The following is a 14,839-nucleotide window of genomic DNA, read 5'->3' on the forward strand; positions in this document are numbered from 1 at the left end:
CCATGTCACATCTTCAGTCCTTCTCTTCTCTACCATGGCGTGTTTTCTGTCCTCTCCTCTACCATCACACGGCTTCCGTTCTTCTCTCTTCTACCATGTCGCATCTTCTGTCCTTCTCTTCTCTACCATGGCGTGTTTTCTGTCCTTCTGTCCTCTACCATCACACGCCTTCTGTCCTTCTCTTCTCTACCATCACACGCCTTCTGTCCTTCTCTCTTCTACCATCACACGCCTTCTGTCCTTCTCTTCTCTACCATCACACGCCTTCTGTCCTTCTCTCTTCTATCATCACACGCCTTCTGTCCTTCTCTTCTCTACCATCACACGCCTTCTGTCCTTCTCTCCTCTACCATCACACGCCTTCTGTCCTTCTCTTCTCTACCATCACACGCCTTCTGTCCTTCTCTCTTCTACCATCACACGCCTTCTGTCCTTCTCTTCTCTACCATCACACGCCTTCTGTCCTTCTCTCCTCTACCATCACACGCCTTCTGTCCTTCTCTCTTCTATCATGACACACCTTCTGTCCTTCTCTCTTCTACCATGACACACCTTCTGTCCTTCTCTTCTCTACCATCAAACGCCTTCTGTCCTTCTCTCTTCTACCATGACACACCATCTGTTCTTCTCTCCTCTACCATCACACGCCTTCCGTTCTTCTCTCCTCTAGCATTACACGCCTTCTGTCCTTCTCTCCTCTACTATGACGCACCTTCTGTCCTTCTATCTACTACCATATCGCATCTTCTGTCCTTCTCTCCTCTACCATGGCGTGTCTTCTGTTCTTCTCTCCTCCTCCATGTCGCATCTTCTGTCCTTCTCTTCTCAACCATGGAGCGTCTTCTGTCCTTCTCTCTTCTACCATGTCGCATCTTCTGTCCTTCTCTCCTCTACCATGGCGTGTCTTCTGTTGTTCTCTCCTCCTGCATGTCGCATCTTCTGTCCTTCTCTTCTCAACCATGGAACGTCTTCTGTCCTTCTCTCTTCTACCATGGCGCATCTTCTGTCCTTCTTTCCTCTACCATGGCCCGTCTTCTGTTCTTCTCTCCTCTTCCATGACACGCCTTCTGTCCTTCTCTCCTCTACCATCACACGCCTTCTGTCCTTCTCTCCTCTACCATCACACGCCTTCTGTTCTTCTCTCCTCTTCCATGACACACCTTCTGTCCTTCTCTCCTCTACCATGACACGCCTTCTGTCCTTTCTCTCCTCTTATTTGCCCCCATTCCCTCTATGTACAATGTCCGATCTTGGTGGCTCTTACTTGACATTTCACTTCTCAGTATCTTGTTTTTCCGTGTCATTTTCTTTTCCCTATCCTCAAACATCTATTCTTCATATTCAATATTTCTTTTCTCTACCATGACACCTGTCCCACTTATTTTCCCCACCCTCTCTGTACGTTCTCCTCTCTGGGCTCCTACCTGACTCCTCATTTCTCTGTGTCTTGTTCCTCCCTTTTACTCATCCCTTTTTTCTCTTCTTTCTCCTCACCCTGTCTGATACCCCAACCTCTTTGCCTCCTGTTACTACGACTCCATCGATGCCTCACAGACAGTACTGCCGGGAGCTCGAACAGTCGGAAAACAACACTGAGTTCCTGTTGAATTTCATCACACTCATGGAGAAAGTGACACCAGACTCCAAGCAGTGTGAGTATTGTGGAGTAACGGCCAGAGACCACGGACTGTGGATGTGGGAAGTTGGTGGCTTCCTGGGATGGTGGAAGGTGACACTGATTGTCCTGTCCTGCAGGTGACAGCTTCCTGCTACATAACCTTATTTTGGATACGGGTATCACGCGGGACCTGGCTGACCGCGTTTGGAAGGACAAGGATCTTCTCACGTGAGGAAACTGGATATACCTGAGATGCCACCTGCACTCCAATCATTGCACCAAAGGAACACATTTCTGTAATATAGGCCACTAACACAATTGGTTGCTATGGGCAACATCACTTCTTAATAGAACTCCCATCTTAGTAAATTTACCCCTAAATGTCAAAACACTGCTTTGATCTTGGAGTTACAGCCACCCCTCAGTAATGGTGCACAGTCAGTAATGGTGCACAGTCAGTAATGGTGCACAGTCTGTAATGGTGCACAGTCTGTAAAGGTGCACAGTCTGTAATGGTGCACAGTCAGTAACGGTGCACAGTCTGTAATGGTGCACAGTCTGTAACGGTGCACAGTCAGTAACGGTGCACAGTCTGTAATGGTGCACAGTCTGTAATGGAGCACAGTCAGTAATGGTGCACAGTCAGTAATGGTGCACAGTCTGTAATGGTGCACAGTCTGTAATGGTGCACAGTCAGTAATGGTGCACAGTCAGTAATGGTGCACAGCCTGTAATGGTGCACAGTCGGTAATGGTGCACAGTCAATAATAGTGCACAGTCTGTGAATGGTTTCCCTCTGGTCGATATTGGAACCCATCACCTCTTCTGTCACGGGCTGCAGACAGCCAAGGAGAAGCCATTTCCAGACATGTTGATGAGCTTGTGTAACGTAGGGAAATCGCCCTCCCTGGCCAATCCTCTGCCCACACAACGCCTGTAGTTGCCTGTTGTTCTTTTCCCAAGTGTGTGTTTGCTCTCTCCTCCTCTTCCTCACAGGTATGGTCTCCTCGCTGTGTTTGCTGCTACAGACGGAGGTATAACCCGCGTCTTCCCCAACAAGTGAGTTCTCTACGTCACGGGGCTCAGGAATAGCTGGATGCTGCTTGCACATTTTTCCCCCCAGAAAAGCGTTTTTAATTTTTATCTGAGCACTAAAGATTCTTGCGCATCTGTTCCCGAGCCGAGTGGGACACATGTTCTGATGACCACTTTCGATTAGGCAGGTGGAACGTGGGTTTGGAGCAGACCTATAAGAGCCACGAAAGTACAGTAAGGACAGAGTCAAATAAAATGACTGGGAGAAAGATGCATGGGCTCCTGTCAGGACGCGGATCACTCGATATATGGTGCGAATTGCAGCATGATGATGATCATCGAAATCCGCTTATGGTTGGCTAACTGCATATATATATTTTTTATTGGAGCAAAATTATTATTACCCTGTTACACTATGCCCACGGGCACCAAAGCGCACGTTTACTTTTTATATCTTACTTTGTTTATAAACACCCACTGCGGTGCCCCAGTGGCCACGGGCATGAAACCCCCCACAGATCGCCAGCAGCATGGCTTCTCACCCTCCATATCATCGGCTAATACATCCGGCAATGTAGCCGCCAAATTGATGGGAAAAATGTATCTGTTTGCAGCGATCTATAATATTATTATACATTCCACCCTTATCTCAGATAACATTACTGTATGAGTCATCTTTATTTGTCATCTTCTGCATTGTGTCACCAGAGCCGCCGATGACTGGATGGAGGACATGGAGCCTCATAACTCCACATTTTACAGAAGAAGTCTGGACAACAAAGGCTATATCTTCCGAGCACCCTATAGAGAGTGTGAGTTTTACCCATTGGAGTATGATTGTGAGAAGTTGGTGAGGGGAACACAGAGGGTGAGGAGTGAGTGTGAGGAACACAGAGGGTGAGGAGTGAGTGTAAGGGGAACACAGAGGGTGAGGAGCAAGTGAGGGGAACACAGAGGGTGAGGAGTGAGTGTGAGGAACACAGAGGGTGAGGAGTGAGTGTAAGGGGAACACAGAGGGTGAGGAGCGAGTGAGGGGAACACAGAGGGTGAGGAGTGAGTGTGAGGAACACAGAGGGTGAGGAGTGAGTGTGAGTGGAACACAGAGGGTGAGGAGCGAGTGTGAGGGGAACACAAAAGGTGAGGAGTGAGTGTGAGGGGAACACAGAGGGTGAGGAGCGAGTGTGAGGGGAACACAGGGTGAGGAGTGAGTGAGGTGAACAGAGATGGTGAGGATAGGAACACAAAGGGTGGGGAGAGAGTGAGGGGAACACAGGGTGAGGAGCGAGTGAGGGGAACACAGAGGGTGAGGAGTGAGTGAGGGGAACACAGATGGTTAGGAGAGAGTGAGGGGAACACAGAGGGTGAGGAGCAAGCGAGGGGAACACAGATGGTGAGGAGAGAGTGAGGGGAACACAGAGGGTGAGGAGTGAGTGAGGAGAACACGGTGAGGAGTATGAAGAATACAGATGGTGAGGAGTTAGTCTGTTGAACTCAGATGGTGAGGAGTGAGTGTGAGGGGCACAAAGGGTGGGGAGTGAGTGAGGGGAACACAGAAGGTGAGGAGTGAGAGAGAAACACAGCTGGTAATGGGCGTGTTTGAGGAGCACAGGGTAAGAAGTGAGTGAGGGGAACACAAAGGGTGAGGAGTGAGTGTGAGGAACAGATATGGTGAGGAGTGAGTGTGTTGAACACAGATGGTGGGGAGTGAGTGCGAGGAGCACAGATGGTAAGGAGTGAGTATAGAAACACAGGGATGAGCAGTGAATGAGGGGAACACAGATAGTGAGAAGTAAGTGAGAGGAAAAGATTTGGTGAGGTGTGAGTGTCTTGAACACAGATGGTGTGGAGTGAGTATGAGGAACACAGAGGGTGAGGAGTGAGTGTGAGGAACTCATATGGTGAGGAGCGAGTGTTAAGAAAACATGGTGAGAAGTGAGTGTGAGGAACACATGATGAGTGAGTGTGAGGAACACAGAGGGTGAGAAGTAAGTGTGAGGAACACAGAGGGCGAGGAGTGAGTGTGAGGAACACAGAGGGTGAAGAGTGAGTGTGGGGAGGGCAGAGATGAGTGAGTGTGAGGAACACAGAGGTTGAGGAGTGAGTGTGAGGAGTGAGTGAGGGAAACACAGAGGGTGAGTGTGAGGAACACATATGAAGTGGAGTGTGGGTAGGGCAGAGATGAGAAGTGAGTGTGAGGAACACAGAGGGTGAGGAGAGAGTGAGGGAAACACAGAGGGTGAGGAGAGAGTGAGGAGGGCAGAGATGAGAAGTGAGTGAGGGGAACACAGAGAGTGAGGAGTGAGTGAGGGGAACACAGAGGGTGAGGAGTGAGTGAGGGGAACACAGAGGGTGAGGAGTGAGTGTGGGGAACACATGATGAGGAGTGAGTGTGAGGAGGGCAGAGATGAGAAGTGAGAGTGAGGAACGCATATGATGAGGAGTGAGTGTGAGGAGGGCAGAGATGAGGGGAACACAGAAGGTGAGGAGTGAGTGAGGGAAACACAGAGGGTGAGGAGTGAGTGTGAGTAACACATTTATTAACAGTTTCTTATATAGCGCTGCATATTCCGTTGCGCTTTACAATTGTAAACATTAATACAACAAAACTGGGTAATAACAGACAGATATATAGGTAGGAAGGCCCTGCTTGCAAGCTTACAATCTATAGGATGAGTGAGTGTGAGGAACACATGGAGGAGTGAGTGTGAGGAGGGCAGAGATGAGGAGTGAATGTGAGGAAAACAGGGTGAGGAGTGAGTGTGGGGAGGGAAGAGATGAGTCAGTGTGAGGAACACAGAGGGTGAGGAGTGAGTGTGAGGAACTCATATGGTGAGGAGCGAGTGTTAAGAACACAGGGTGAGAAGTGAGTGTGAGGAACACATGATGAGTGAGTGTGAGGAACATAGAGGGTGAGAAGTAAGTGTGAGGAACACAGAGGGCAAGGAGTGAGTGTGAGGAACACAGAGGGTGAAGAGTGAGTGTGGGGAGGGCAGAGATGAGTGAGTGTGAGGAACACAGAGGTTGAGGAGTGAGTGAGGGAAACACAGAGGGTGAGTGTTAGGAACACATATGATGTGGAGTGTGGGTAGGGCAGAGATGAGTGAGTGTGAGGAACACAGAGGGTGAGGAGAGAGTGAGGGAAGCACAGAGGGTGAGGAGAGAGTGAGGAGGGCAGAGATGAGTGAGTGAGGGGGACATAGAGGGTGGGGAATGAGTATGAGGAACACAGAGGGTGAGGAGAGACTGAGGGAAACACAGAGGGTGAGGAGAGAGAGTGAGGAGTGAGTGCAGGGAACACAGAGGGTGAGGAGTGAGTGAGGGGAACACAGAGGGTGAGGAGTGAGTGTGGGGAACACATGATGAGGAGTGAGTGTGAGGAGGGCAGAGATGAGAAGTGAGAGTGAGGAACACATATGATGAGGAGTGAGTGTGAGGAGGGCAGAGATGAGGGGAACATAGAGGGTGAGGAGTGAGTGTGAGGAACACAGAGGGTGAGGAGTGAGTGTGAGGAACACATGGAGGAGTGAGTGTGAGGAGGGCAGAGATGAGGAGTGAGTGTGAGGAACACAGGGTGAGGAGTGAGTGTGGGGAGGGCAGAGATGAGTGAGTGTGAGGAACACAGAGGGTAAGGAGTGAGTGAGGGGAACACAGAGGGTGAGGAGTGAGTGTGAGGAACACATATGATGAGGAGTGAGTGTGGGGAGGGCAGAGATGAGGGGAACATAGAGGGTGAGGAGTGGGTGTGAGGAACACAGGGTGAGGAGTGAGTGTGAGGAACACATGGAGGAGTGAGTGTGAGGAGGGCAGAGATGAGTGAGTGTGAGGAACACAGGGTGAGGAGTGAGTGTGGGGAGGGCAGAGATGAGTGAGTGTGAGGAACACAGAGGGTAAGGAGTGAGTGAGGGGAACACAGAGGCTGAGGAGTGAGTGTGAGGAACACATGTGATGAGGAGTGAGTGTGGGGAGGGCAGAGATGGGAAGTGAGTGTAATGGGTGATGGACCAGGGAAGGAGAAGACTTGTGCACTAGGTCTATGGTCTGCTTCTTGCTCAGGGTAAGGAGAGCTCCATCTGTCATAGAGATGAGTAGTCCATGCACTGTCATCTGCTCTGCTTACAAACTCTGACTATGATGCTTGGCTGGAGGTGTCGATGCTCCCGTGCAGCCTAGAACCACCCTACCAATACCATTACTATGTTTATTATCTTTTAATATGTAACATTTCAAGCATGATGACTTCGCTCTGTCCCCATCACCACCAGCCATTCCCCTACTGCCCCCACCCTCCAAGAAATAATCCCCCCCTGTCTTATCTCTCAGCTGGGTATCTGCAGTCGGATGTGGAGAATAACACGGTGGGGATTCTGGTCAGCACAGCGGTGGACCTGGAGATCGACGGCAGAAGACTTAAACCTGCAGGTGACTCCTGGGGCTGGTCATATAGAACGGGGGAGGGGGCATTTATATAACATATGTGATGTAACAAATGCCGGCATCAGGTCTGGGTACTGGCCGGCAGGCTTTAGGGCCGCTTCTCATTTTGTATTTCCACTTTTGACGTTATTATTTGCTACAATTTGGTTTCAGGAATAGAATTTCTTTTAACTCTTTAGCTAGGTGTACACTAGACGACTTGCAAACGATGTGATGTCGTCAACGATTTCCCCATAACTCCCAGACAAACGATCTAGTGCATGCACACTGTGCAATGTAGCAATCGACCAAACGATATATCTTGCATCGTTTGGTGGTTAGATCGTTAACTGTATAATGTAACCATATCGCCTGATCGTTCGGTAGTGCGCGCACACTGCACGATCTGAGGGGAATCGTTAACGAGATTGACAGATATTTCTGCATGTACAAAAGACCTGAAGGTGCGACTAACGACGCAGCGGGAGCGCGAATAGTGGGTACACACTTGACGATTTGAGCGAGTTGTCGTTCCGATGCGTCGGAATCGACCAAATCGTTCAAAATATCGTCTAGTGTGCAGGTTTTTATAAGTGGAGATGTTGCCCATAGCAACCAATCAGGTTCTACTTAACATTTATCTAGCACCTTCTAGAAGATAATAGCTAGAATCTGGTTGCTATGGGCAACATCTCCACTTCTAAAAACTCTCACTTTAGTAAATATATCCCATAGGGTTTCTTATATCATCCATAATTAGCTGTTAGTAACCAATAAATGTGTTTTCAAAACCCTTCCTGGATGAAGTTCCCAATTTTGAACCCTTTCTGTGCACTTATTCCCCATCTCCTTCCTCTCACCTCTCACCCCTCTCGTTTGTTTTCCTCCATTAGTGGTTGGGGTGAAGCTGGACCTTGAGGCCTGGGTGGAAAAGTTCAAAGTTCTGGCCAGTAACCAATCAGAGTCGAACCCACAAGGGCCACGGAAGGTCAGCCCCGTGTTCCCATCTTCCGGATATACAGAATTCACTAATACGACAGCACCGTTGTCTGAACTTAATGTTTACATTTTATTCTCCTGTATTCATACGTCTGTATTACTTAGTTTTGTATATGTTCCGGTAGTACATGTGAATGTTACCATTATAGATCTCTGCATACTGTGAGTCTTGTCCCTGTAAAAGTCCCCTCAGCTGTAAGACATAAATCTGGCCAAGCTTAGTCCTGATAGATGTTGTAAACTTTTTGCGTAAAGTGTCTTCTCTTTCCTCCAGCAATGTAGTCCCTCTGCCAGCTGTGAGATGGACTGTGATATAAACAATGAGGTTAGTCATCCATACATCTGTCCTTATATTTATACATGTTATTCTACCTGTCGTTTTCTATATTTGTATATCATATAATCCCATCATACTTACTGTACACTTATTCATATATCATAGCCTAATCAGCATGGTGCAACTCCATCTTCCTTGCCAATTCTTTCAAAACATCTCCAATCCTTATTTATTTTCAACATAGCATCTCCTCACCTACCCCCAGTCATACATAGCATCTCATCACCTTCCCTCAGTCATACATAGCATCTCCTCACCTTCACTCAGTCATACATAGCATCTCCTCACCTTCACTCAGTCATACATAGCATCTCCTCACCTTCCCTCAGTCATACATAGCATCTCCTCACCTTCACTCAGTCATACATAGCATCTCCTCACCTTCCCTCAGTCATACATAGCATCTCCTCACCTTCCCTCAGTCATACATAGCATCTCCTTACCTTCACTCAGTCATACATGGCACCTCTTCACCTTCCCCCAGTCATACATGGCAACTCCTCACCTTCCCTCAGTCATACATAGCATCTCCTCACCTTCACTCAGTCATACATAGCATCTCCTCACCTTCACTCAGTCATACATAGCATCTCCTCACCTTCACTCAGTCATACGTAGCATCTCCTCACCTTCCCTCAGTCATGCATGGCATCTCCTCACCTTCCCTCAGTCATACATAGCATCTCCTCACCTACCCCTAGTCATACATAGCATCTCCTCACCTTCCCTCAGTCATACATGGCATCTCCTCACCTTCCCTCAGTTATACATGGCATCTCCTCACCTTCCCTCAGTCATACATGGCATCTCCTCACCTATCCCCAGTCATACATAGCATCTCCTCACCTTCCCTCAGTCATACATAGCATCTCCTCACCTTCCCTCAGTCATACATAGCATCTCCTCACCTTCCCTCGGTCATACATGACATCTCCTTACCTTCCCTCAGTCATAGAAGGCATCTCCTTCCTTCCCTCAGTCATACATAGCATCTCCTCACCTTCCCTCGGTCATACATGACATCTCCTTACCTTCCCTCAGTCATAGAAGGCATCTCCTTCCTTCCCTCAGTCATACAGGTTTAACTGTCTGTTCTTACAGGACTTACTGTGTGTGCTCATTGATGATGGTGGATTCCTTGTCATGTCCAACCAGCAGGACCACTGGACTCAGGTAAGAGAAATATCCAGCCTGAGCCCCGTTCTGATGGGCAGTATTGTGTGTTTTACATTCTGAGATTTGCAGGAATTGTGTAAAACTTATCTTAGAGCTGATAGGCAGAGACATTTCCCCTATTCACACCTACCCCGAGGCTCCTCCCCAGCATGGTATGATACGTATGGCGGTGCGGCCGGGTTTGGCTGTAGGGTCACATATTCTGTTCACACCTACCCTGAGGCTCCTCCCCAGCACGTTGTGGTAAATATGACAGTGCGGCCGGGGTTGGCTGTAGGTCACATGTTCTGCTCACACCTACCCTGAGGCTCCTCCCCAGCACGTTGTGGTAAATATGACGGTGTGGCCGGGATTAGGTGTAGGGTCACATGTTCTGCTCACACCTACCCCGAGGCTCCTCCCCAATACGTTGTGGTAAATATGACAGTGCGGCCGGGGTTGGCTGTAGGGTCACATGTTCTGCTCACACCTACCCAGAGGCTCCTCCCCAGCACGGTGTGATAAGTATGGCAGTGCGGCCGGGGTTGGGTGTAGGGTCACATGTTCTACCCACACCTACTCCGAGGCCCCTCCCCAGCTGAATGTAATAAATATGGCGGTGTGGCCGGGGTTGGGTGTATGGTCGTGTGACCGGGGAGGGGGTATTTCCAGTCATTTTGCTGTTATAAATAGGGGTCTTTATTTAGAGTTGCCCATTATTTGCTTCTTGGAACAAAACTTTCAGACTACGCATGTGCGCAGCTTGGTTGATACTTAACATTGCGCACGTTCAGATGTATCTTGGACTAGCGGTTCCGCAGTACAGTTCGGCTCTGTAGACACAGCATAAGCACGCGCCTTTTAGATTTGTTTTTTGAGTCAAGCGGATCTTAAAATCCATTGTACCTCCATTATTCCGATGAAAGTTGCTGATAATGGTGATTGTCGCATCTTTGTTACAGATCTAGCGATACATAGATACATAGGTTACACGTCTCTTATGCTCTGCGCAACTCGGAATACATGGACCTATTCTGGTACATCTGTTCCTCTGCAAGTGGAGGACATTTACACCTCACTCTAACACAGAGCCTGATTCAGAGCCGGACGCTATTTGCGGACGCTCGTTCAGAAAAATGGGCCGGATATTTAAATAGAGTGCTCGCTCTTTGCGGTCTGTTGACGCCTCTATGTCTGAACGAGCGAACGAAACATGCGCTCGCTATTTTTTATAAAATGCCCCCTGGCCGCTCGCATCATACGTCATCTCCGCTATTTATTTGATTAATCGAGTACATCGAAAGGCGTCTGAACTGCTCGCAGTGCTTGTGGTTGGATTTTCCTACCACAATCATGCGAGCAGTTCAGGCTAAAAGAAAACCAAGTGACGTGGTCGATGACGCTGCTTTGTTAATTATGCACACCCTTAAAACGCCCGTTTTGACCGTTTGGCACGCCTGCGTTCGGTTCTCCACTCCCCGTTTTCAAGCACCTTCCCCTGTTACCGCCCACAAACGCCTCATTTGTCAGTCAAATTAGCAGGCATTCGCTATTTTGCGAGCACACAATTTCTGACCGCAATGAATGGTTCGCGCATGCGTATTACAACCCATACGTATGCGCAGTTGTGCGAACATCGCTCGGAGCGAACGAGCGGCCGCTTACGAGCGGCTCTGAATCAGGCCCACAGGCCCAAAACCTGCTCTGTTCTGTTGTGTTCTATTCTGTTCTGCTCTGTTCTCTTCTGCTCTGTCTTACTCTGCTGTGTTCTATTGTATTCTGTTCTGCTCTGCCCTGTCCTGCTCTGCTCTGTCATGCTCTGCTCTTTTCTGCTCTGGCTTACTCTGCTGTGTTCTATTGTATTCTGCTCTGCCCTGTCCTGCTCTGCTCTGTCATGCTCTGCTCTTTTCTGCTCTGCGTGGGTAAATAGATCTGTCACCAGTTCCTAGATCAGTGATGCATCACAAATAAATTATACACAACGTCCATTTATAAATAACAGCGATTACTCCCCATCTATTTTTAAATTGCCGTTAGATCTAGAATACCACAATGATGTATGTAATTACAGGCCACAAATAACATCGCAAACACATATGTAGAAGTTTCCAGATCTCTCATAATTATAGGTATTTGGAATGGGGGAGAATTCTCCTATTGTACATTACACTTCCTGATAGTGAAGCCGGACTGTTCTGGCTGATCAGCATTCAATTGTGTCTGATTGGAACTGATATCTCGCACACTGGGCCTAATTCAGACCCGCTCGCGAGCGTAGGACGCTCGCAAGCGGGTCGATGGTGCCCTAATGCACATGCGCACGACGGAGGGAGCTCCGTCGTGCACATGCGCGAGACCCGCATAGCGACAGCCAAGCTGTCGCTCCGGGTCTCGCACCAAAGGGGGCGTGCTGTCGATGGTGACTGACAGCACGCCCCCTTTAGTGGGCGTGCCGGGGGCGTGGCTGAGAGACGGAGGCGTTCCCATGGGAACGCCTACCGTCTGGTTCCGGCCCCACTGACATTACTAGTGATGTCAGTGGGAGTGCTCTCTGCTCTGATAGAGCCAAAATCACTCCAGGGCTTGCGGTCACCGAGACCCTACCGCAGGGTCTCGTCGCAAGCCCGATGGTCGCGATGGTCTAGACCATCGCGACCATCATCATGGACGCTCGCATAAGCTGTGGGTGGTAACCCACAGCTATGCGAGCGTCCAAGAGGCCGCTCCATTTTTAGGTCGGAGGGCCCTAATTCAGAGCGAGCGCTCTGGTCAGAGCGTCCGGCTCTGAATCAGGCCCACTGGCTGATGTCCTCCATCAGCCTCTATTATTATTATTATCCTTTATTTATATGGTGCCACAAGGGTTCCGCAGCACCTTACAAAGTACATAAACAAATGCGCACACTGTAAGCTTGCGAGCAGGGCCTTCCTAAGTATATATCTGTCTGTTATTGCCCAGTTTTGTTCTATTAATGTTCCAATTGTAAAGCGTAACGTAATATGCTGCGCTATATAAGAAACTGTTAATAACATAATAAAAGACAAGTACATAGACAAATGAGCACACAAGAAAAACAGTTAATAATAGTACAAACAATGCAGGACAAGTACATGATTTATACATTGCTGCATAACACTTAGATAAACATCATGGTGTCAGCAACCAAGGGTTAGGTGCTGTTGTAAATTAAAGTAGGAGTAAGTGAGGGAGAAGCACATGAGGGAAGAGGGTCCTGCTTGTGAGAGCTTACATTCTAAAGGGGAGAGGGCAGACAAACAGGGGTGACACAATTGGGCTGGATTGTGAGGAAGGAACATGGAGTAGTGGGTTAGGATGAGAGCTGGACAGCTTTGAGGAAGAAAGGGGTCTTGAGAGCCCATTTCAAGGTTAGAAGCCAAGAAGCAAAGTTAACATGAAATTTTGAGTTAAGGCCAGGGGGACGAGGAAAGGCAGCTACTCGAGGAAGTTGGAAAAGGCCACTGATATGAGCATTGAATGCAGACAATGAAGTGGAGAGTTTAGAAGGTGAGAGTTGGCGGGAGTGACCAGATGATAGAAGTACCCCAACACTGTGGCAACCTCCAGGCCAGGGAGTGTGAAAGAATGTGAGGCACCCAAAGGAGATAGCTGCAGGAGAAATGGTGTCAGATGGGGAAGTCCAGGATTTGGTGATGGCTGGTAGATTGAAGGAGTTGAATATGAAGCAGTAATGGACCAGACCAGTTGATTATAGATAGGACTGGCATTCCAGAGGAGGCAGGAGAGAGGGACAGAGGGCCTGATTCAGACCCGCTCGCGAGCGCTGAGCGTTCGCAGGTGGGTTGATGGTGCCCTATTGCGCATGCGCATGACAGAGGGAGCCTTGATAGAGCCAAAAGCACTCCTGGGCTTGCGGCAGCGAGACCCTACCGTAGAGTCTCGTCGCAACCCCGATGGTCGCAATGGTCTTGACCATCGCGACCATCATCATGGACGCTCGCATAAGCTGTGGGTGGTAACCCACAGCTATGCGAGCGTCCAAGACGCCGCTCCAATAATAGGTAAGAGGGCCCTGATTCAGAGCGAGCGCTCTTGTCAGAGCGTCCGGCTCTGAATTAGGCCCAGAGTTGGGAGGAGAGAGAAGGAGATTGTAGGGTTGCTGTAGCGTGGGGTTGAGATTGATTTAGAGCATGGGAATAAGGAGAGTGTGGGTACGTGGTGGGCTTCTGAGTGAGGAAGGGTGACAGCAGGTGGTGGGCAAGGTGGAGGTTTAGTGTGGTGTGGGTTGAGAAGAAGAGGTGTAACTTGGAGAAAAGGGAGGGTGCAGGGCTTATGACTTACGGGAGATGCGGTGGAGAGTACTAGATGGGATGAAGGAAGACCGAGGAGAGGAGGGAGGGATAGGAGAAAATGGAGGAGACTATGGAGGGAGAAAATAAATGGGAACTGGTGGTAGAGGAAAGTATTATGTAGCTTCTGAGTGAGGAGGGGAGTAGAAGAAAAGAGAGACATTGCGTAGATGAGGGATTGGGGGGGGATGGAAACGGCAGTAATAGAGATGAGAGTGAGATACAGGAATAGCACAGTTAAAATGTCTAAAAATCAGATAAAAGGAAGTGGCCCTGATTCAGAGCCGGACCCTCTGACAAGAGCGCTCGCTCTGAATCAGGGCCGTCCCTCCTTCATTTTTGAGCGGCCTCCTGGCCGCTCGCATAGCTGTGGGTGACCACCCACAGCTATAGCGAGCGGCCATGACCATCGCGACCATCGGGCTTGCGACGAGACCCTGCGGTAGGGTCTCGCTGCCGCAAGCCCTGGAGTGCTTTTGGCCGGACCCAGACGGTAGGCGTTCCCATGGGAACGCCTCCGTCTGGGCAGCCACGCCCCCGGCACACCCACCAAAGGGGGCGTGCTGTCAATCACCATCGACAGCACGCCCAATTTGGTGCGGCTGGGCCGTCGTTATTCGGGTCTCGCGCATGCGCAGGACGGAGTGGCCTCCGTCGTGTGCATGCACACTTGGGCACCATCGACCCGCTTGCGAGCGCTCAGCGCTCACGAGCGGGTCTGAATCAGGCCCAGTGTTAGTAGATGTAAAGGCACAACTACAAGAGTATATAATAAACAAAATGAGCTTAAAGGTGTTAAAGTTGCAGGACTTTAAATTAGGGATTAAAGCATTCTTATAGATGAGAAGGTGTTTAAAAATGGCAGATACTATAGTGGTGTAGAGATAAATTGGTAGTGGTGTAGGAATAATAAACAGTGTAGGGTCAAAAAACATACATTCAAAAATTAAAAT

The 14,839-nt window shown here is 49.2% G+C and overlaps 1 protein-coding gene across 1 annotated transcript in view; it reads left to right on the forward strand.

Moving 5' to 3' along the window:
• Positions 1-14,839, forward strand: part of CACNA2D2 (calcium voltage-gated channel auxiliary subunit alpha2delta 2) — a gene marked incomplete at its 5' end in the record, with an annotated part of 228,365 nt that overhangs the window by 201,952 nt on the left and 11,574 nt on the right. Inside the window, 8 exons of the mRNA XM_088482022.1 lie at positions 1,555-1,652; positions 1,756-1,846; positions 2,615-2,677; positions 3,362-3,465; positions 6,974-7,072; positions 7,960-8,054; positions 8,340-8,390; positions 9,504-9,575. Of these exons, the coding sequence (XP_088338148.1) occupies positions 1,555-1,652; positions 1,756-1,846; positions 2,615-2,677; positions 3,362-3,465; positions 6,974-7,072; positions 7,960-8,054; positions 8,340-8,390; positions 9,504-9,575 (673 nt within the window). The remainder of the gene's footprint in view (positions 1-1,554; positions 1,653-1,755; positions 1,847-2,614; positions 2,678-3,361; positions 3,466-6,973; positions 7,073-7,959; positions 8,055-8,339; positions 8,391-9,503; positions 9,576-14,839) is intronic.

Source organism: Taudactylus pleione, unplaced genomic scaffold (genome assembly GCF_031769625.1).
Source record: "Taudactylus pleione unplaced genomic scaffold, aTauple2 ptg000281l, whole genome shotgun sequence".
Classification (NCBI taxonomy): domain Eukaryota; kingdom Metazoa; phylum Chordata; class Amphibia; order Anura; family Myobatrachidae; genus Taudactylus; species Taudactylus pleione.